The 20898-nt window shown below is 41.5% G+C and overlaps 2 protein-coding genes and 1 long non-coding RNA gene across 5 annotated transcripts; all 3 read left to right on the top strand.

Moving 5' to 3' along the window:
* Positions 1-1782: 1782 nt before the first annotated feature.
* LOC308081597 (small ribosomal subunit protein uS12m-like) lies at positions 1783-3843 on the top strand. The gene is made up of 3 exons (XM_080457960.1): positions 1783-1895; positions 2146-2202; positions 3263-3843. Exons 2-3 carry the CDS (start codon positions 2151-2153, stop codon positions 3643-3645), a joined length of 435 nt encoding a protein of 144 aa, XP_080314086.1. The 5' UTR covers positions 1783-1895; positions 2146-2150; the 3' UTR covers positions 3646-3843.
* A 566-nt stretch (positions 3844-4409) lies between these two features.
* LOC308081588 (uncharacterized protein) lies at positions 4410-15446 on the top strand. Of its 2 annotated transcripts, XM_080457953.1 has the most exons (12): positions 4410-4437; positions 7317-7475; positions 7669-8336; positions 9066-9222; positions 9409-10121; positions 10545-10701; positions 10906-10953; positions 11491-11615; positions 11897-12181; positions 13936-14119; positions 14235-14518; positions 15217-15446. In XM_080457953.1, the coding sequence occupies exons 2-12, from the start codon at positions 7379-7381 to the stop codon at positions 15367-15369; spliced, it is 2871 nt and encodes a 956-aa protein (XP_080314079.1). In that variant the 5' UTR covers positions 4410-4437; positions 7317-7378; the 3' UTR covers positions 15370-15446. The 2 variants fall into 2 exon arrangements, with proteins under 2 accessions (XP_080314079.1, XP_080314078.1); XM_080457952.1 differs by having other exon boundaries at positions 10906-11615.
* Positions 15447-17395: 1949 nt separating this feature from the next.
* LOC308081595 lies at positions 17396-20851 on the top strand. 2 transcript variants are annotated; one of them, XR_013932874.1, is made up of 3 exons: positions 17396-17418; positions 20117-20294; positions 20455-20851. It is a non-coding gene; the product is annotated as an uncharacterized lncRNA (long non-coding RNA). The 2 variants fall into 2 exon arrangements; XR_013932875.1 differs by having other exon boundaries at positions 20117-20303.
* The last annotated feature ends 47 nt before the right edge of the window (positions 20852-20898 follow it).

Raw genomic sequence — 20898 nt, 5'->3', positions numbered from 1 at the left:
GCAATGCTAGAACAGAGCAATGTTATTGAGATTGAAGACAATTTTAACTAATTGTAACAGTGCTACCTATGGTACTCATTATTGTCCCATGACCTATTGAATAAAATATAAAAAATAAATTATCCCTCCATTATTGTTTTTTATAAATAAGAACCGAAAATGAATTGGGGAAAAAGCTCTGTGTCTGTGCAGCACAGTCTATTCACAGTGTCTATTGAAATGACAACGAACGCAGCCATAAAGGAAAGGATAACGAAGCCATAATAAAGGTATGGTTTCCTTTAGCCTTAGATAAGACTGTCATAGATGTCTTTGATCAATTTTGACATTTGTGATTATTCTGTTATTGACTCTTGTTTTGAGCTTCCTACTCCAGGTACCTATGGGTAACTGGGGGTACATGGGGTACCTGGGGGGCTCTGTGTCTCCCCATAAGGATCCCACTCTAGCATAGGTCTGTTAGAGTGGGATCCTACAGGGGAGACACAGAACCCAGGAGGTCCTAGGCTGCTCCCCTAGCACCCCCGCACACACCCGCGCACGCACGCACGCACGCACGCACGCACGCACGCACGCACACACACACACACACACACACACACACACACACACACACACACACACACACACACACACACACACACACACACACACACACACACACACACACACACACACACACACACACACACACACACACACACACACACACACACACACTTATGGTAATAAGCTACATCTGATTCGAATGATTACATTTTGTGTATGGTTATTCTGTGGTAGGCAGCCCACCATAAGAGTCTAGAAAAGCAGATATCAGTCAAAAATAACAGATCAAACTTGGAGATTCTATTGTTAAACGCATGATAATATGAATGCTGGGGGGGGGGGGGGGGTTACATCACTGCAGAAACCAAAGAACCTTCATGTTCAAGGTCAATAATGCAAACTCACCTTGTGTTAGTGATCTAACGATTAATGATTACATACAGTACATGACGCCATACACGCATGCACGCACGCACACACACACACACACACACACACACACACACACACACACACACACACACACACACACACACACACACACACACACACACACACACACACACACACACACACACACACACACACACACACACTTTCTCGCCCTATGCACGTAAATGTAGCTCAATGTACGTTGACCTACTACCTACATTACACAGTGCATTGAGAAGAAGTTCTTCTCAATGCAGAAAGAAGGCCCTTCCATGGAGTCAGTGGGCGTCATTCACAACTATTGTGGCTTCATTCGGCAGAAGACCTTTCCTCTAGGGGGCAGCAGTGTATTTTAATGGATAAAAATTTGCGCTTCAATCCAGAAGCAGTTTTATTTTTTGACAAAGCTACTTCCTGCACTTACATATACCGCCCCACTAGCAGCCAGCGTTGCCATGTCTGCTTATTATAAGCGACTTTGGAATATTCTTTCTGTGAAGTTGCTTGTAAATGCGGGACCTGTTTTTTGGGCTTGTTTCACAGTTGTTTTTTATTATTTTATCCAGTGGTTCTCACATATTTTCTTGTCAAATTAATATGTATCTGTCCCCAAACCCCATTGAAAATAGCAGATACAAGCTCGTGGCGCGTTGTGAGCTTGTATACCTGCTATTTTCAATGTATTCAGTAGGTTTAAAGTGTTCATAATGGCCTAATGCCCTAGCCTAGTTACTTCTTTTGTGCTTGTTTTCCTAGACCTAGTTGCTTATTTCACTCACGCAATCTGGCAACATTGCTAGCAGGCATGTGAAGCATAGCATGTTGAGAGAAGTCCTTCATTGGTAAAGAGCCATAAGCATACCGTAATAAGTGTACAGTCGCAGCATATCGTAGGTCGAGGATTATACAAACAGGTATGTATGATGACTGACAAAGCGCCATATAACTACAGTCATGCAAACTAGTTTTAACTGTGTTGCCTTGCAAGGACGGTCATTAGCTTCAAACATCAAGCTAAGATTGCTAAGACTGCTGGGCTAGCTAAGGCAAGCAATCAATCAGATTCAGCATCGATCATACATTAAACTATGCACGTAAGATGACGAATATAATATACAGATAATTATCGAAAGTCTGAGCTTCATAATGATTTCTGTTTTGCAGGGACGATGTCGTTGTGGAGTCTTACTTTTAGACCAATGTTGACATCACTTTTACAAGGCAAGTTTTCAGATTGTTGTTGATTACCTCCTCTGTGGTTCTGTTTGTTTGGCATAACTCGAGGAACAAACTCTGCTTTAAATTAAATAGCCTTGTGAAAAATGTATCACTTGTGAAATTCAATCACAATAACAACATTTGTTCATAGGCTCATTAAGTGGCATATTAGTTCTGCATTGCAGAACAATTGTTGCAGCAGGTATCATCAGTTTAAGTTTTATATTTAAGTTAAAATGGAAAGGGACAACTTCAAATCAGCCATTACAAATGGCTTAAGTATTTTGAAGTATATCTGGTCCACAGTGTTTGAATCTTCCTATTTGTGTGACAGAAAAGGCAAGTGTTAAGGTCACATTTTACAAAGGAGTTCCCTGGGGTTGGCACAGCAGCCTTTAAACGGATATGGGAGCCTCACATGAGAGTGTAACCACTTTTAACTTCTGCGTAAAGAAATACATTTTAAAGAAATGCATTGTCTCAAATATTTTATGTTTGAATGATCGTTGCACAATGGCATTAAACCACCAATGCCCCCAAAATGTGTCACACCCTGTCTGGTGCTTAAACCAACAAAAAAACCACACACTTTACAGACAATGGTAAATGGGTCTAAAACAATCTGCTGCATTTACTTGCTTTATTCTTATATCTTATATCTAGTATGTTTCTTGCATATCTTTTAGTTTTTGACATAAAAACTAAGTGTGGGTAGACATGAATTCTGCTAGTTTTTAGGATTTATTTTTAGATACAGTATTTTTCTGCACTATTATTTGATTTATGAATTTCTGCTGTCTTTAACTAGGAGAAACATATATATTTTTTTTTTCAAAGCTGCTTGCAGATGGAAAACAAATGACAAATAAAGCGATCTTGAATCTAGAGAGGTCGTCTGGGAATCGGAAGGTAGCCACTTCCACCTCCTGAGCAAGATACTTTACCCCTTTAGTGCTCATCAAAGCCACCTGTGCAGCCATCAGCTGGGTGAAGCTATAAAAGCAAGTTTACAAAAGCTATACCACTTTCTAATTTGATACTTATGTGTTGTACATCTCTGCAGTGTCCCAGTCTTCCTCCACATGGACAGGACCATGCCTTAACAGGACAATGGCGACTCTGAACCAAATGCACCGTCAAGGGAAACCCAAATCACCACCTACACCTGTCGGTGCTACATTCAGTCGTCCTCAACTGAAGGCAGTGGTTCTGAAGACCATGATCCGGAAACCCAAGAAACCAAACTCAGCAAATCGGAAATGTGCCCGAGTTCGTCTGTCTAACGGGAAGGAAGTAGTGGTCTTCATTCCTGGAGAGGGACACAACCTACAGGAGCACAACGTGGTGCTGGTGGAGGGTGGCAGGACACAGGACCTTCCAGGTGTCAAACTGACTGTGGTCAGAGGCAAATATGACTGTGGTCATGTAGTGAAGAAAAAACAATAGTCTCCTAATGCTGAATGTGGTGGGTGTATGATGTATCATTGGGACTATTATTTAATACATCGATGATGCACATTTTATGGCATTGGTGTTTGCCAAAAAAGTTGATAATTTGTCTGTACAAACAAAACTATTGTCTGCTTACAACGCTGACTATTTATTTTAAGGGTTGAGGTGAATAAATGTCATTTTCCCCCCTCATTGCAGTCTCTTTAATATGGAGTAATCCAGAACTTAGTTGAACTAAAAACATAAGATCATGTGGACTCCAGATCCCATTGGTAACAGCGTGGCTCCATTGTAGATCTCAAAATTCATGTGGCCAGCCTGTGATTTCAGCCGTCTGATATGACTCTAATTTTGGTTTCAGCCTGATCAGAGCCCCATTGAGTTCCATAATCAAATGTGGTTTGTCTGTTCTATGCCGAACCAGTAGCACTTAACCTAATTTAGTTCTGACGGCCAATGCATGTATTTGTTCTCATGTTTTTGTTACTTAGGCTTGTCTTTCTTGACCAAAATGTTCAAATGTATTTAAAATGTACATATTGTAAGTCACTCTGGTTAAGAGCGTGTGTTAAATGCCTAAATTATAAATTGAATTGTAACTGTAGTCGCAGGTTTCCTTTCCAGAAGGTGGCATACCAGTTTCCTGTTCCAGCTCTGAGAACATATGAGAACCACTGGTGTATGGGTAGTACCTTAACCCCAACAGTGGGAGGCAGTACGCCAACGGTTTGCTAGTTACAGTATTATTTGATAGAAAACGAAGAAGTAGAATGCAGCTGGAGTGAGGTGAGTTTCGAGACTCAAATAAAATGAAAATGTATATATTTGTTCAAAGTTAATACGTTTACCATTTTCATGCTAAACAGTTCGAGTTTGAGGCTGGTCGGCGTGGACACTCGCACGCCTAAAACTTGCTTGCTCGGTCGCTTCACGACGATCCTCTAGGCCTTCATTGCTCATACATAGTACCGTTGAGTTGAGTCAACCTGGACGAGCGCTGAACACATTTCTCATAGCAAATTAGCATAGCTATCTTCCCTACTAGTGTAGAAGCCATGGATGTAATGCACAATGTCACTAGGTTTGGGTTATCTTGACATTAACTCCAAATATTGGCAAGATGGTAACCGGAAGAGTGGGCACCTAAACACTGGGCAGACTGGGCACCTCATTGGCTATTTTAAAAAAAATAAAAAAAAATAAAAATGTATGTTTTGGAGCATGGTATGAAATAATGTAAAGTAGGCATTTACATTTCAACATTGGAAATGTTAGACCTATTTGCTACAAATTTCTACAAAACCTGTAATATGGCCCACACACAGGTTTATTACTTTCAATTATTTCTTTTACATTTTGGAATAAATAGCCAATTTAACATCGAGGTGCCCACAGTGTTTAGGTGCCCAGTGCCCACTCTTACTACATACGGCAAGAAATCTTGCTCTGCACACATTAGAAAAAATAGCCGATCCACAAGTTTACAACGCCTCACACCACTTGTAGATCAGCTATTTTCGAGTGTGTGTGTGAGAGAGAGAGCGAGAGCGTTTGGCAGCCACATGCCTACCTCCTGCGTTTTGCATTATTTCTCTATGATCGAATCGATTAAAAAAACATTCTATTATTAAATAATGATTCATCTCTAAGCTTTACACTGCATAAGTAAGAAGATAGTTCTGCTGGCTGGTTTAACGGCAGCAAAGAAAATCCCATGATGGAAACTACCTCATAATCTCAATATATCGTTGGAATTTGAGATTAGCTGTGGTACATAGCGTTAGAAGGAGTTGTCCTTAACGCTATGTTACTTATCAGCCGTTAACCACTTGCCCGCACACCCCCGGTAGCGCAGCATGATGGCCCGGATTGGCCGTCGGGAGGACCGGGACTATTCCCGGTGGCCTGCCTCCTTAGTGGCCTGCCTGACCACAACTGCTTTTATTGTATTTTTTTTTTTTCATTTTCCAAAAAATATATAAAAAATAAATGAAAAAAGTAATTGAAAAAACACGGCCCCCTCACGCATTAGGAGGGCAGGGTGAGTCAGCAGAACCAAGGACGGGTGTTTTTGATGAATCTAACATGGTTAAAATGGAGTTTGAAGTTACAATGGGTTTGTATAGGAAGGGGGCGTGTCTGATAAAATGAATATCAAATATCTAAATAATTAATCAAGTAACTTAAAAACTGTCTGGGGGGTTCACAAAGGCCTGAGTAGATGATAAAATGACCAAAAGTTTTTTTGAAAGTGAAATATCCCTTTAACTGTAAAGGCCCCCCAAAGGCTAATAACAATAACATCAGATGATACATTTCTCATGTGAAATTGTTGTAACTTAACTGTAAAGGCCCCCCAAAAATGTAAGGCCCCCCCCCCAAAAATGGGGGGCCCCCCTAAAAATTTTCGGCGCGCGCGCCTGATATTCGCGCCCGCGCGCTTCGCGCGCGGGCACGGGGTGGCCTGGGTGGGCGTGTATCTCCCGGTCGGATTTGGAGCCCCACTCCGGCCCAAAAAAATACACTTTCGCTACTCACCAACACAAAGACGGTTTTAAGATGTTGAAAGCCTACTGTCCTCAGTGGGAACACACGGAGCCCCTCACCTCACCTCTAAAATACGCTTTTTGGCCAGAAAATAAAAGTCCACTGGATGGGAAAATGTTTTAGTTACTCCACTGCGCCCCCTACAGATCTTGTTAATAGAAAAAAATCCATTTGAGTGTTCCCACTAAAGAAAGTAGTCTTTCAACACTTTAAAACCGTCTTTGTTTTGGTGAGTAGTGAAGTGAAAGTGTTTTTTTAATTTATTTTTTATTTAATTTTTACTAGAGACGAGAGGCTACTGGGGGTGTGCGGGCAACGGCTGTCATCATGATTTGTGTGCGTGGGTATCTCATTTTAAACAAGCTTAGTGCTTTATGAGACTTCCAGTTTAGTAGACCTTGTATTGTGAATTTGTACTTCCATGTACTGTTGTTCTCATGTCTTACTAAATAAAGTACATCAATCAATCAATCAATCAATCAACTCCTTCTATGGACCAGAGCTATATTGAGATTAGAGGCCTCCAGTGCTCGAGCAGGGAGCCAAGACAGAACCGATCCAAACATTACTCACTGTAGCCCAGAGGGTTGAATATGTACTCAACTAGTTTGAACCTCTATGGTTTGAACACCTGTACATGGGTGTCAGAGAATGAGCATTTACCCATTTAAATGTAATGAGTTTTTCAATAAGCATGAGAAGGTTCAGAGGATATCCATATTGTTGATCTGTTTTTGTCTTGTGATTGTAAAAAAAAAAACTATTGTTGCATATACGTATACGTATATAACTGTTTTATTTTTTGAGAGTACATGAGGAATGTGAGAACCTTGGAGTTTGGTGTGGAGGCTTAGAAGAAGCGGCCTGGGTTGATTTGCAACCACACGATCGCTGGGTTATAGGAAGATATACTACTACTATTGTTCTAAGGAAACTATGGTTTATGGAATACATTCATTTGTCACTCAATGACCACAGACTATACCTTCATTTGTTACTCAATGACCACAGAAAATGGTCACACAATGGAAATTTGTGTGATCTGTTTTTTTCTGCTTATATGATACTGTATATTTATATATTGAACAAAATGCAATTCTCTCCTGTTTCTCATGAAGCCTAGTGCTGCTAAATCAACTGCAGATCTGTCATCTGTCATCTGAGAAACCCAGTTGAGTAAATGGAGGAAGGAGAAACAGATCGTGAAGACGCTTTCAGAGAAGAGGAAGATACAGACGAGAGTACGAAGGACAGTCATATTGATAAATGTGATGAAGGTGAAGAAATATTGAGTCCAAAAAACATTCAATACTGTTGTTAAGATTCTGGGCTGTGTCTGCCGGAAACCTCTCTTACGCATTGGTTACTTTTTGCTCACTGTAAAAAAGAATGATAAGTGTCTTATTAAGAACGTGAGTTTGTTTATTACAGATAATGTTTTTGACTCTGAGAATCCTTGTCCATCCGCAGAAGGTGATTTGAAGCAAGGCAACTGCAAGATGAAAGGTCCTCACCATTGTTCAGTTTGTGAGAAATCATTTACTAGAGCTTACCATGTGGAGCGCCACATTCGGGCAGCACACTCAGGGGACAGACCGTACAGCTGTCCATTCTGTGGCAAGGGATTCAAGCAGAAAGAACATGTGGTCGTCCACCAAAGAATGCACACCGGGGAGAAACCTTACTCGTGCTCCGAGTGTGGAGTGCGTTATGCACAGCTAGGCTGTCTGAAGACGCACCAGCTGCTGAGACATACCTCAGAGAGACCGTACCACTGCTCTGTATGCAGGAGAGGCTTCATCCGAAGACGGCATTTATTAGAACATGAAAGGACACACACAGGAGAAAGACCCTACCACTGCCCTTCATGTCCCAAACGCTTTGCTACAAGGACAGGGCTGAGCGATCACCAAAAATCTCACACAAAAGAAAACCTCCACTCCTGCCCACTGTGTGACAAGATTTTCACCTCATCATCATCTTTGAAAGATCATGTGAGGAAGCACAAAGGACAGCCAGGACCCCACTCTTGCCCTCTATGCTGGGAGAGCTTCAATCGTCCGGGCTTGCTTAAGAAACACATGTGTATACACACAGGAGATGGAGATACGTTGAATCCTGAAGACCACACTAGAAAGGTGAGACATAGATCATTCATCAGTCAGTCCTTGTGCTCTTCATCATGGCTTTAAACACTGAAACGATAGGAAGATTGTTTCCATTACTGTAGAGTTTACAGATATTTGTCAAGACATCTGCGACAAAGGATCAGACTTTTCATTGTCTGTTGGTAGTATGTGTACTGTAGTTGCCTTTTGCAGAAAGACGTGGTATGCACTTGTCTATGTTGGTTGTCCTACACGGTACCAGTGTGAGGTGTGTAAGGAAAGATTCTCCACCAAGAAAGCTTTCAGAAAGCACCAAACAATCCACAAAAGGGAAGAGGAACAGAGTCACTCTCACCATGAATGGTTCACTGCCATTAGGTGGACAGGAACAGGTGAATTTACACATTTTGACAAATGCATTGACTAAATTGCATAGAACCTCTTGATTGTATTTCGTTTCGTTTTTTTTCCTAATTGTAGTAGCAGATAAGGGTGATTTTGGCTTTAGATCCACACATTTGGCTGTAGTACCAATAGCAGCAGCCAGCAGAGGTATATCCATTGGTCATTAATTAGTCAAAAAAATCAACTTTGTTTGCGTTTGTTTATGAGCTGAAAGATACAAATATTTTGAGTTACTATATATATATATATATATATATATATATATATATATATATATATGGTGTGTGTGTGTGTATATTAAGAAGTATATTAAGAAGTATATTAAGATTAAATGGTGCTGTCTTTTTTTCCCAGGATGCAGATGGACAATTCAACACCTCTGATTCCTTCACCTCAGCACCCAACTTTGGTAACCATGGTGACTCAAACAGGGGAAAAGGTTCAGTTTTGGATGAGGATATCAAAATAGAGAACGAGGAGGGTTCTGTCAGCGGTTTGATTAATTCATATGGTGAGGAAGAGAACTGGAAGCCTGTTATCATCGTTAAGTGCCAGCAAAATAGGATTGATCAAAACCATTCATAACACTGTTAAGATTTTGGGCTGAGTCTGCTGGAAACTTCTGCATTGGTTACTTTTTCTCATTGTAAAAAAATAACTATGTGTCTTATTAACAATATCAGTTTGTGTCTTACAGGAGGGGGTATTGTTTCTGACACTGAGAATCCTTGTATATCAGCAGAAGGCGATTTGCAGCAGGAAAACTGCAAAATAAAAGGTCCTCACCATTGTTCAGTTTGTAGGAAAGCATTCACTAAACGTTCGAATATGGACCGCCACATGGTAACACATTCGGGGGACAAACCGTACAGCTGTCCGTACTGTAGCAAGCGATTCACACAGAAAGCAAGCCTGGTCGTCCACCAAAGAGTGCACACCGGGGAGAGACCTTACTCGTGCTCTGAGTGTGGAGAGAGTTATGCACAGCTAGGCTGTCTGAAGAGACACCAGCTGCTGAGACATACCTCAGAGAGACCGTACCACTGTTCTGTATGCAGGAGAGGCTTCATCCAAAGACGATATTTAATACAACATGAAAGGACACACACAGGAGAAAGACCCTACTACCACTGCCCTGTATGTCCCAAACGCTTTGCTTCAACGACAGGGCTGAAGGAGCACCAAAAATCTCACACAGAGGAAAACCTCCACTCCTGCTCACTGTGTGACAAGGTTTTCTGCTCATCAACATCTTTGAAAGATCATTTGAGAAAGCACAAAGGACAGCCAGGACCCCACCCTTGCCCTCTATGCTGGAAGAGCTTTAATCGTCCAGGCTTGTTGAAGAAACACATGTGTATACACACAGGAGATGGAGATACTTTGAATCCTGAAGACAACACTAGCAAGGTGAGACATCGATCATTCATCAGTCAGTCGTTGTGCTCTTCATCATGGGTTTAAACACTGAAACAATGGGAAGATTGTTTCTTTGTTTGTTTTTTGTTAAAAGCATAAAAACTAACCATGTGTATTGATAGGTGTAAGAATGTACTTTTGCCATCAACTTTTTTTTAAATGTGTTTTTTTGTAAGGGAGGTTGGCCCATTACATGGTTTAATAGTCAACACTTTGATCTTTTAAAATATATTTTCCTGGCATAATTGAAGAATATATAAAAAAAATTAATAAAGGTTTTGTCCCGATTCTCAAGAATGGTATATATATATATATATATATATATATATTACACACACACACACACACACACAGTATACGTGTATATACTATAGATAGATAGATTAAATGGTGCATTGTCGTCCTTTTTTTCAGGATGCGGATGGCGAATTCAACACCTCTGATTCCTTCATCTCAGCACCCATATTTGGTAACTATGGTGACCCGAACTGGGAAAAAGGTTCAGTTTTGGATGAGGATATCAAAATGGAGAATGAGGAGGGTCCTGTCAGTGGTTTGACTTATTCATATGGTGAGGAAGAGAACTGGAAGCCTGTTTAAAATCGTTAAGTGGCAGCAAATTAGGATTTATCAAAACCATTCATATTACTAGTACTACTGTTAAGATTTTGGCCTGAGTCTGCCTGAAACCTAACTTCCATATTGGTTACTTTCTGCTCATTTAAAAAAAAGAACGATAAGTGTCTTATTAACAACGTGAGTTTGTGTCTTACAGGAGGGGGTGTTGTTTCTGACACTGAGAATCCTTGTACATCAGCAGAAGGTAATTTGAAGCAGGAAAACTGCAAAATGAAAGGTCCTCACCATTGTTCAGTTTGTGGGAAATCATTTACTAGAGCTTACCATGTGGAGCGCCACATTCGGGCAGCACACTCGGGGGACAGACCGTATAGCTGTCCATTCTGTGGCAAGCAATTCAAGCAGAAAGAACATGTGGTCGTCCACCAAAGAGTGCACACTGGGGAGAAACCTTACTCGTGCTCTGAGTGTGGAGTTAGTTATCCACAGATTGCCTGTCTGAAGAGGCACCAGCTGCTGAGACATGCCTCAGAAAGACCGTACCACTGCTCTGTATGTGGGAGAGGTTTCATCGATAAACTAAATTTAAGGCAACATGAAAGGACGCACACCGGAGAAAGACCCTACCACTGCCCTTCATGTCCCAAATGCTTTGCTTCAACGACAGTGCTGAGGGATCACCAAAAATCTCACACAGAGAAAAACCTTCACTCCTGCTCTCTCTGTGACAAAGTTTTCACATCATTGTCATCTTTGAATGATCATTTGCGCTTGCACACAGGACAGAAGTCCCACCCTTGCCCTCTGTGCTGGAAGAGCTTCAATCGTCCCGGCTTGCTGAAGAAACATATGTGTATACATACAGTAGATGGAGATACGTTGAATCCTGAAGAGAACACTAGCAAGGTGAGACATGGATCATTCATCAGTCAATCCTGGTGCTCTTCGTCATGGGTTTAAACACCGAAACAATGGGAGGATTGTTTCTTTGTTGCCATTAATGTAGAGTTTAAAGACATCTGCGATGAAGGATCAGACTTTTCATTGTCTATTGTAGTATAATATAATACTAGTATAGTATACATATTATGTATACAGTAGTTTTCTTTTACAGATAGGCATGGTATGCAGTTGTCTATATTGATTGTCCAAATGAAAGACAGTGTGGTATCTTCATATTTTTAAAGGAAACACCCAATCGAACACCTGAGAAACTGGATCAGCACAATCTCCTCCATCGGAGTGGGCTGCAGCATGTGTGTGAGATCTGTGACAGTGGTTTCACCACAAAATCCAGCCTGCAGGAACATGTGATGATGTCCCATACTGGACGGTACCAGTGTGATCTGTGCAAGGAAAGATTCTCCACCAAGAAAGCTTTCAGAAAGCACCAAACAATCCACAAAAGGGAAGGAGTCATCACAGAGTCACTCTCTATGAATGGTTCACTGCCATCAGGTGGACAGGACCAGGTGAAATTCTGCATTTTTGCCATGAATATATTTGTTTGACAAAAATGCATGATTGACTAAATTGCTTAGAAGCTTTTGATTGCAATTCCCTTGGTAATTGTGGCTTTAGTTCCACATCTGTTCGAGCTTACAATAATTGCCCAGCTCTTGTACAAGTTAGTGTTGTCACATACCAACACATTTGGCGGCAGTACCAATAGCAGTAGGGCGGGGTATCCATAATTATCCATAAATGTTTTTGGCGTTTGTTTATGTGCTAATAGAGTGACTTTGAGACGTGTTTTGACTATTTTAGATGATCAATTTCTAATCCACATAGCAAGATATCTCACAAATATTTGGAGTTACAACATGGCAAGGAAACTACACATCATCAACCTCTTTTCACTCTAAGGTTTACACTCACAGAGCGCATGTATAAATGATATGAATGCGTTGGTGAATATTTCCCCCCCAATTTTGTCATTCTGTCAATTCCCAAGTCCACTCATACTGTAGTCCCGTTTGTTAGTGAGGTTTTAGGCGACCACGTGTCACATACGAAACATGTGATGCCCCTTCAGTCCGCTTCTAACCTATATTAAAATTGGCTAATGGGAGGGTCAGCCGTCCGGCGGGCAGGCGGACCTATGATTCAGCAATAGAGCGTCGCAGTTCCCGCCCACTTCCTGTTTTTTTTTGGTGCCGGAAGAAAAAACTCAATGCATTTTTCCATTGACATTTCCAAAAATATTTATATCTATTAATTTAAGCCTCGAATCAAGCCATCACGAGATGACATGAATCATGACCATAAAACGTTTTTTTCTGTGATTTTTTTTTATTTTATATTTAATTATATGATATACTATATTTAATAAATACCCTTTGTTTTGCCGTTTTCAACAAAAAAGAAATCACAGAATCAAACGTTTATGGTCATGATTCATGTCATGTCATGATGGCTTGATTCGAGGCTTAAATTAATAGATATAAATATTTTTGGAAATGTCAATGGAAAAATGCATTGAGTTTTTTCTTCCGGCACCAAAAAAAACAGGAAGTGGGCGGGAACTGCGACGCTCTATAGAAGGAGTTCCCAATGCAGCTACGCCCAAATATGGAGTGTGTTGTCTAACATCAATGTGTCGTCATGGCATCTGCCACAAACAAATCAGTCAGCTCCATATATAGTACATACAGTATATACTGATGACATCAGCGATCTCCTTATATGGGCATAGAAGGGCCAAGGACTGATAGATACAGAGTTGTCCAGAGCCAAAGATCCGACCGCTATGCCCATATATGGCCATGTGCATATATGGGACCCGACCGACTTCAAACTTGGCGCACGCAGCGGCAAGGACTCGAGGGATTGCGGTTCCCGCCATCGAGTAGTTCAGATATCCAGTTGTCCAGAACCGCTGATCCAACCAATATGGGCATTTCAATATATGTGCATATACTGATGACATCAGGGCCCATATATGGGCATAAAAGGGAACAATGACTGATAGATGCATATCTCCATATATGGCTATTATAGAGACACAGGTAGACAGACAGAAACAGACATCTCCATATATGGGCGCAAAAGAGACAAAGACAGGCCTCTACTATGGATACTCTGACAAAGCCCCCAACACTATGACTCAAACCTATTGGTTGGATCGGCAGTGTGACGTAGGTACGAACTGTCGATGTTCGGGCCGCTACGTGGCCTCTAGTAATATAAATTTCATGAAGAAATTGTGCATTGTCTTTTTTTTCAGGATGCAGATGGCCAATTCAACACCTCCTTCACCTCAGCACCCAAATTTGGTAACCATGGTGACTCAAACAGGGAAAAAGGTTCCGTTTTGGATGTGGATATCAAAACGGAGAACGAGGAAGGTTGTGTCAGCGGTTTGATTAATTCAGATGGTGAGGAAGAGAGCTGGAAGCCTGTTATAATCGGTAAGTGGCAGCAAATTAGGACTAGGAGTGATGATCCTATATTCAAACTAAACTATCAGTAGCAGTATTTGTCATCCATCATTACATTTATTTACCATCTTGCCACCTTCGTCAGACCAAAATGGCTGCACGGAGAGCCAGGAAGGCAACAACGGCAAACCAAAGCACTGCTGCCCAGTGTGCGGCAGAGACTGTCAGAAGGCCTCAGCGCTGGTGAAACACCTGAGGATCCACTCAGGAGAGCGTCCCTACCAGTGTCCTACCTGTGGGAAAAACTTCACCCAGCAGGTCCACATGACTGAGCACCAGAGGATCCACACAGGGGAGAAGCCCTACACCTGCATGGTCTGTGAGAGGAGCTTCAGCTTTTCCAGCGCCCTGCGGCGACACCAGCGCCTTGTAAGGGTTTTAATTATGATTGGTTTCTGTAATAGCTTAATCTCAGTTTTCAACTTTACAAAGGATGGTACTGTTTGTATAAACCCTTACATTACGAACTTTATTCTAGTACATGCATATTTTTAGCCAAAATTGCAGCACCCACTTGGCAGGGGGGGGGGCAGTGGCGTAACTGAGGGGTAGCAAGTGATGCGGTGCGGGGGGGCCACCAGCAGGGGGGGCCCCGCCTGCACTGATACAAATATTTTTACAGCAAAAAAAAAGAAAAAAGTTGATTTATATTGGTCAAATAGAACCGAATTAGACTGAATTAGACCCGAAATTTTAAGCGCATGCGCGAGGGGTTGTGCACGCTGCGCGCGTGCATGTACTGGGCCTCACGTGAAACTCCCGCGGGGAGGCCCCGCGATTCTGCGTTACGCCACTGGGGGGGGGGGGGGGGGGGTAAATTACCTACTGTAACATGCATTTCATCATTTTTGCTAGTACACAGTGAGAGCTCCATGGCAGAGTGCTTCACACTGCAAAATACCTTTCCACTATGGGGCAGCAGTGTATTTTAATAGGTTAAAAGTTGAGCTTCATCTTATTGAGTTAAATATTTTTACAAAGATAAGTCCAACCGTCGTCTGGAATTCTTGTGTGGCATGTGAAGACCATAATAGATTGAGTTAACTTTTGTTTTGTTTGTTTTGCAGGGACGATGTCATGGGATCACTTTAGCAAGGCAAGTTTTCAGTTTGTTAAAGTACAATGAATTGACTCATAAGTATAAGTATGAAATTATGTTTCAATTTGAAATGAAGGAATGTGTCCAGCAGCTCATAGTACCTGTCTTTAGTTCTGTTTGATTGGCAAATCTCACAGAACCAACTCTGCTTTAAATTCAATCATACTTGCTGTGTTACAATTTTCATAGGCTGATTGTTATATTAGTGTACAATTACTGTATGTATAGCAGAACACTTGTTACAGGAAGTCGGATGGAAAGAGACAATCCATATGATCAACCATTTATGAAATGGCATTTTCTGTATTGTTTCTGTATTGTGGTGCTGGTAGTGGATATTTCAATTTGTGTGACAGAAAAGGCAAGCATTAATGTGAACTGTTACGAAGGAGGTTCCCTGGAGGTGGCCTTAAACAGGGAAGGGTGTCAATGAGAAAGAGCTTAAGGATGTTTACTTGTTTTATTCTCATATAATAATCCTGTCTTCAATTATTGTCTGGTATGTTTCTTGTATATCTTTATTGATAATTAAAGGGATTCATATTTCTGGTTTGTTGTTTAAAAAGGCTATACCAGTTTCTAATTTGATCATTTAAGTGTTGTACATACAATATCTGCAGTGTCCCAGTCTTCCTCCACATGGGCGGGACCGGACCTTATCAAGATCATGGCAACCCTGAACCAAATGCACCGTCAAGGGAAACCCAAATCACCTAAACCTGTCTGTGCTACATTCGGTCGTCCTCAACTGAAAGCCCAAGAAACGAAACTGGCCAGAGTTCGTCTGTCTAACGGGAAAGAAGCAGTGGTCTTCCTTCCTGGAGAGGGACACAACCTACAGGTGCACAATGTGGTGCTGGTGGAGGGTGGCAGGACACAGGACCTTCCAGGTGTCAAACTGACTGTGGTCAGAGGCAAATATGACTGGTCATGTAGTGAAGAAAAAACAATAGTCTCCTAATGCTGAATGTGGTGGGTGTATAATGTATCATTAGGACTATTATTTAATGCATTGATGATGCCCATTTTATGGCATTGGTGTTGATAATTTCTTTCTATATAAACGAAACTATTACAACGCTGACTATTTATTTTAAGGGTTGAGGTGAAAAAATATATCCATTGTTTTCCTCATTACAGTCTCTTTAATGAACACAAGATCACGTGGACTCTAGATCCCATTGGTAACACCATGGCTCCATTGTGGATCTCGAAATTCATGTAGCCTCTGATGTCTGATATATGCCATGTTTTTGTTACATAGGCATTCTTGGCCACGATGTTAAAGTTTACTGAGGCACTACACTGTCTCTCTGAATTTAATGTACCATATGGGTTTACCTTGCTAATTGTAAGTTGCTCTGGTTAAGAGCGTTTGCTAAATGCCTAAATTATACATTTAATTGTAACTAGTCACAGGATTCCAGAAGGTGGCATACCAGTTTCCTGTTCCAGTTCAGTGTCCCATACCTTCATTTAATTGGTTCAGCAGCAGGAAACACAAATTACACCTATGTGTGTTAAGCATTCAATTATCCTAAACGTAATGTGCATACATATACAGAATTTTAGCCCCTATTGGAAATACAATTTATGTTTGCTTCACACCAATATGAACTAATCCCCCTTTTTTTGTATCAAAACATAACTAATTATTCTTTATTTCTCTTCTCTTCTGTCTGTAGAGCCTGTAGTGTAGACTTGTGGTTGTCAAACTCTTTAAAGTCACAGACCCCAATGTATTTGTGGACCCCATCTGAAAATGTTTTGTGCCAGGGAGGGACACCCATACAAGATTTGCATTGTTAAAACGTTTCAGAAACATTCCAAATGTTTCTGTTTTATTATTTATTTAAACAGCAGATCAACAAGCTCACAACGCGTAGCATTCACATGGCATCGCAAGTCGTTGTGAGCTTATTCAACTATCTGAGGTATAGGGTTGAAGTGGTTAAACTGATTGCATTGGGGACCCCCTGGAACCCTCTCAAGGACCCCCCGGGCCGGGGTGTCCCCGGATGGCCCCCACTTTTGAGAACCACTGGTATACGCATGGAGGATGATGGAGCAGTACCTTAATCCCAACAGTGGGAGGCAGTACGACGACGCTTTGCTGCTAGCTATATATTTGCCGGAAACAGAAGAAGAAGAAGTGTGCCGTTGGAGCGAGGTGAGTTTCGAACAGACTCAAATAAAATGCAAATAAATATATTTGTTCAAACATTATACGTTTACCATTTTCATACTGAACAGTTGAGTTTCAGGCTGGTTGGCGTGGATACTCACCTAAAACTTGCTTGCTCGGCCGCTTCACGACGAGCCTCTAGGCCTCATAGCTCATACACAGTACCGTTGAGTTGAGTCAACCTGAACGAGCGCTGAACACATTTCTCATAGCAAATTAGCACAGCTATCTTCCCTACTAGTGTAGGTTTGGGTTGTTACCTTGACATTATTAACTCCAAATATCGGTAAGATGGGAACCTTTGATCAAGACTCTCGTAGATGTATTTAATCGATTTTTGTCAATTTTGTATCTCTACGAGAGTCTTAGCTACCCCCCCCCCACCCCAGATTGCCCTGAAATGTCACCAGCAAAGCCCGTACTTCTCTAGCCATGGTTCACATGACGCTTGTATACAAGCGTCATGGTGCCGAGTCCCCCTGGTCTAAAGTTGTGTTCGATTTTTTCACATTGCCATCTCTCACATAAACATAAACGTTCAGATTTCAAATATAAAGTGCTTACCACCGAGCCACGGATGTTACAAAGCGATGCGGACCGCGATGAGTACCCGTATCTCCCGTATTGTTCAATAAAAAGCATTTTAATCCCATCGCCGGCCATTTTCTCCAAATTGTCTCCGATACTTTCAACCATGCGACACTAATGGTTGGGAGGTGTATTGCACTCTGATACATTACAAAACAAAAAAAAGAAAATGGCCGGCGATGGGATTAAAATGCTTTTTATTGAACAATACGGGAGATACGGGTACTCATCGCGGTCCGCATCGCCTTGTAACATCCGTGGCTCGGTGGTAAGCACTTTATATTTGAAATCTGAACGTTTATGTTTATGTGAGAGATGGCAATGTGAAAAAATCGAACACAACTTTAGACCAGGGGGACTCGGCACCATGACTGTCATGGTATGACAGTCATGTTTCAGGGCTAGTACTTCTCCAAACATGTACAAATACAAAATATAAGGTGCTTACCCGCGTGGCCCAAATGTTAACTCGGTGTCCGGAGTATTTGTCCAATGTATTAGTCCATATTTTTCAATTAAGAAGTGTTTTAATCCCGTCTGTGGCCGACTCTGTCGGATGTTCCCGATGGGCGGTAGTCACGGGGCGCATCCGGAATTTAACTCGATGTAAGATGTAAACAGGAAGTAAACGAGGGGGAGGGGGGGCAAATGGTGTTCGGCCACAGACGGGATTAAAACACTTCTTTATTGAACAATATGGACTAATACATTGGACAAATACTAGACAAACACGCCGGACACAGAGTTAACATTTGGGGCACGTGGGTAAGCACTTTATATTTTGTATTTGTACATGTTTGGAGAAGTACGGGCTTTGCTGCTGACATTACAGGGCAATCTGGGGGGGTGGTAGCTAAGACTAGCAAAATGGTAACCGAAAGAGTGGGCACCTAAACACTGTGGGCACCTCATTATTAAATTGGCTATTTAACAAAAAATCAACATGGAACATGGTATGAAATAATGTAAAGTAGGCATGTACATCATTTGAACATTTGAAATTTAAGATAATTAACTAAACATGTGGGCTAGCCATATCAAAACAAGAAGTTAAAGGGTAAATTTAGGTCTGATAATGATCAACTGTCTTTTAAAAAACATTTTGCAATAAATTGCCAATTTAATATTGAGGTGCCCACAATGTTTAGGTGCCAACTCTTAAAGAAACCTTCAGTAGTTGCTCTGCTGCATACATTTGAAAAAAATAGCCGATCCACAAGTTCACAACGCGTCACACCGCTTGTAGATCAGCTATTTTTGAGTGTGTGTGTGAGAGCGAGAGCCACATGCCTGCGTTTTGCATTATTTCTCTCTGATAGAATTGATTTAAAAAAACATACCCATTAAATGATGATTAATCTCTAATCTCTAAATTGGCTGGTTTAACTGCAGCAAAGAAAAACAGAGTAATGAGAAGGAAACCACCTCATCATTTCTATCGTTGAAGTTGTATTGAGAGTTGAGGCCTCCAGTGCTCAGCGCAACGCAAGGAGCTAAGACAGCACCCGATGCAGTCACAGAATCGATCCAAACATTACTCACTGTGGCCCAGAAGGTTAAATCTGTACTCCACTAGTTTGAACACCTGTACATTGGTGTCAGAGAATGAGCATTTACTCATTTAAATGTAATCTAGCCGTCCGGATTCATCATGACATACAACTGTGGTCCTCACATTTCATGGATTTACACACCCTTTTGTGAATTGCACATCAGTTTGTGCTTAGAGAAAATACACCCTCCTTTAGTCACTTTATTTACACGTTATTTACGACCAGCTTAGTGAATCTGGCCCATTGTCTCTTCCGCTCAAAAAAATATTTTAAATCCTAAACGTCAAGCACATCTGGAGGTTTAAAGATTGAATCTGTAAACCCGTAACATACTGTAAGGGTAATCTGTTCCATCCAGCCTCAAATCTGGAACATAACCACCCACGACTATTGGGAGGGATGAACTCAGACACTAAATCGGCCCAATTTTCCTAGTGTGAGCTCAGCTTAAGATAGATTTGAATTCAAGATCATTGTCATGCATTTAGGCCAGAAGTGTAAAATGATGCCTGGTATTCCATTCTCTCCTGTTTTTCATGAAGCTTAGAGCTGATAAATCAACTGCAGATCCGTCCGTGCCGGAGGTCCTGACCTTGTTCTGTCATCTGAGGAACCCAGTTGAGTAAATGGAGGAAGGAGAAACTGATCATGAAGACACATTCGGAGAGGAGGAAGATACAGACGAGAGTATGAAAGACAGTCAGCAACTTATTGATAAAGGTGATAAAGGTGAAGAAATATTAAGTCCAAAAAACATTCATTATTGTTAAGATTTTGAGCTGTGTCTGCCGGAAACCTCTCTTCCGCATTGGTAACTTTTTGCTCATTGTAAAAAAGAATGACAAGTGTCTTATTAACAACGTGAGTTTGTTTCTTACAGGTGGGTGTATTGTTTCTGACACTGAGAATCCATGTCCATCAGCAGAAGATGATTTGAAGCAGGAAAACCACAAATTGCAAGGTTCTCACCATTGTTCAGTTTGTGAGAAATCATTTACTAGACCTTGCCATGTGTTGCGCCACATGGCAACACACTCGGGGGACAGACCGTATGACTGTACCGTCTGCGGAAAGCAATTCAAGCGGAAAACAAGCCTGGTCGTCCACCAAAGAGTGCACACTGGGGAGAGACCTTACTCATGCTCCGAATGTGGAGTGAGTTATGCACAGCTAGGCTGTCTGAAGACGCACCAACTGCTGAGACATACCTCCGAGAGACCGTACCACTGTTCTGTATGCAGGAGAGGCTTCGTCCGAAGACGGCATTTATTAGAACATGAAAGGACACACACAGGAGAAAGACCGTACCACTGCCCTGCATGTC

This window comes from Gymnoscopelus braueri (genome assembly GCF_963280865.1).
Source record: "Gymnoscopelus braueri genome assembly, contig: SCAFFOLD_200, whole genome shotgun sequence".
Lineage (NCBI taxonomy): Eukaryota > Metazoa > Chordata > Actinopteri > Myctophiformes > Myctophidae > Gymnoscopelus > Gymnoscopelus braueri.
The sequence above is the reverse complement of the archived record's forward strand: the minus strand, read 5'-3'. Positions and strand labels throughout refer to the sequence as shown.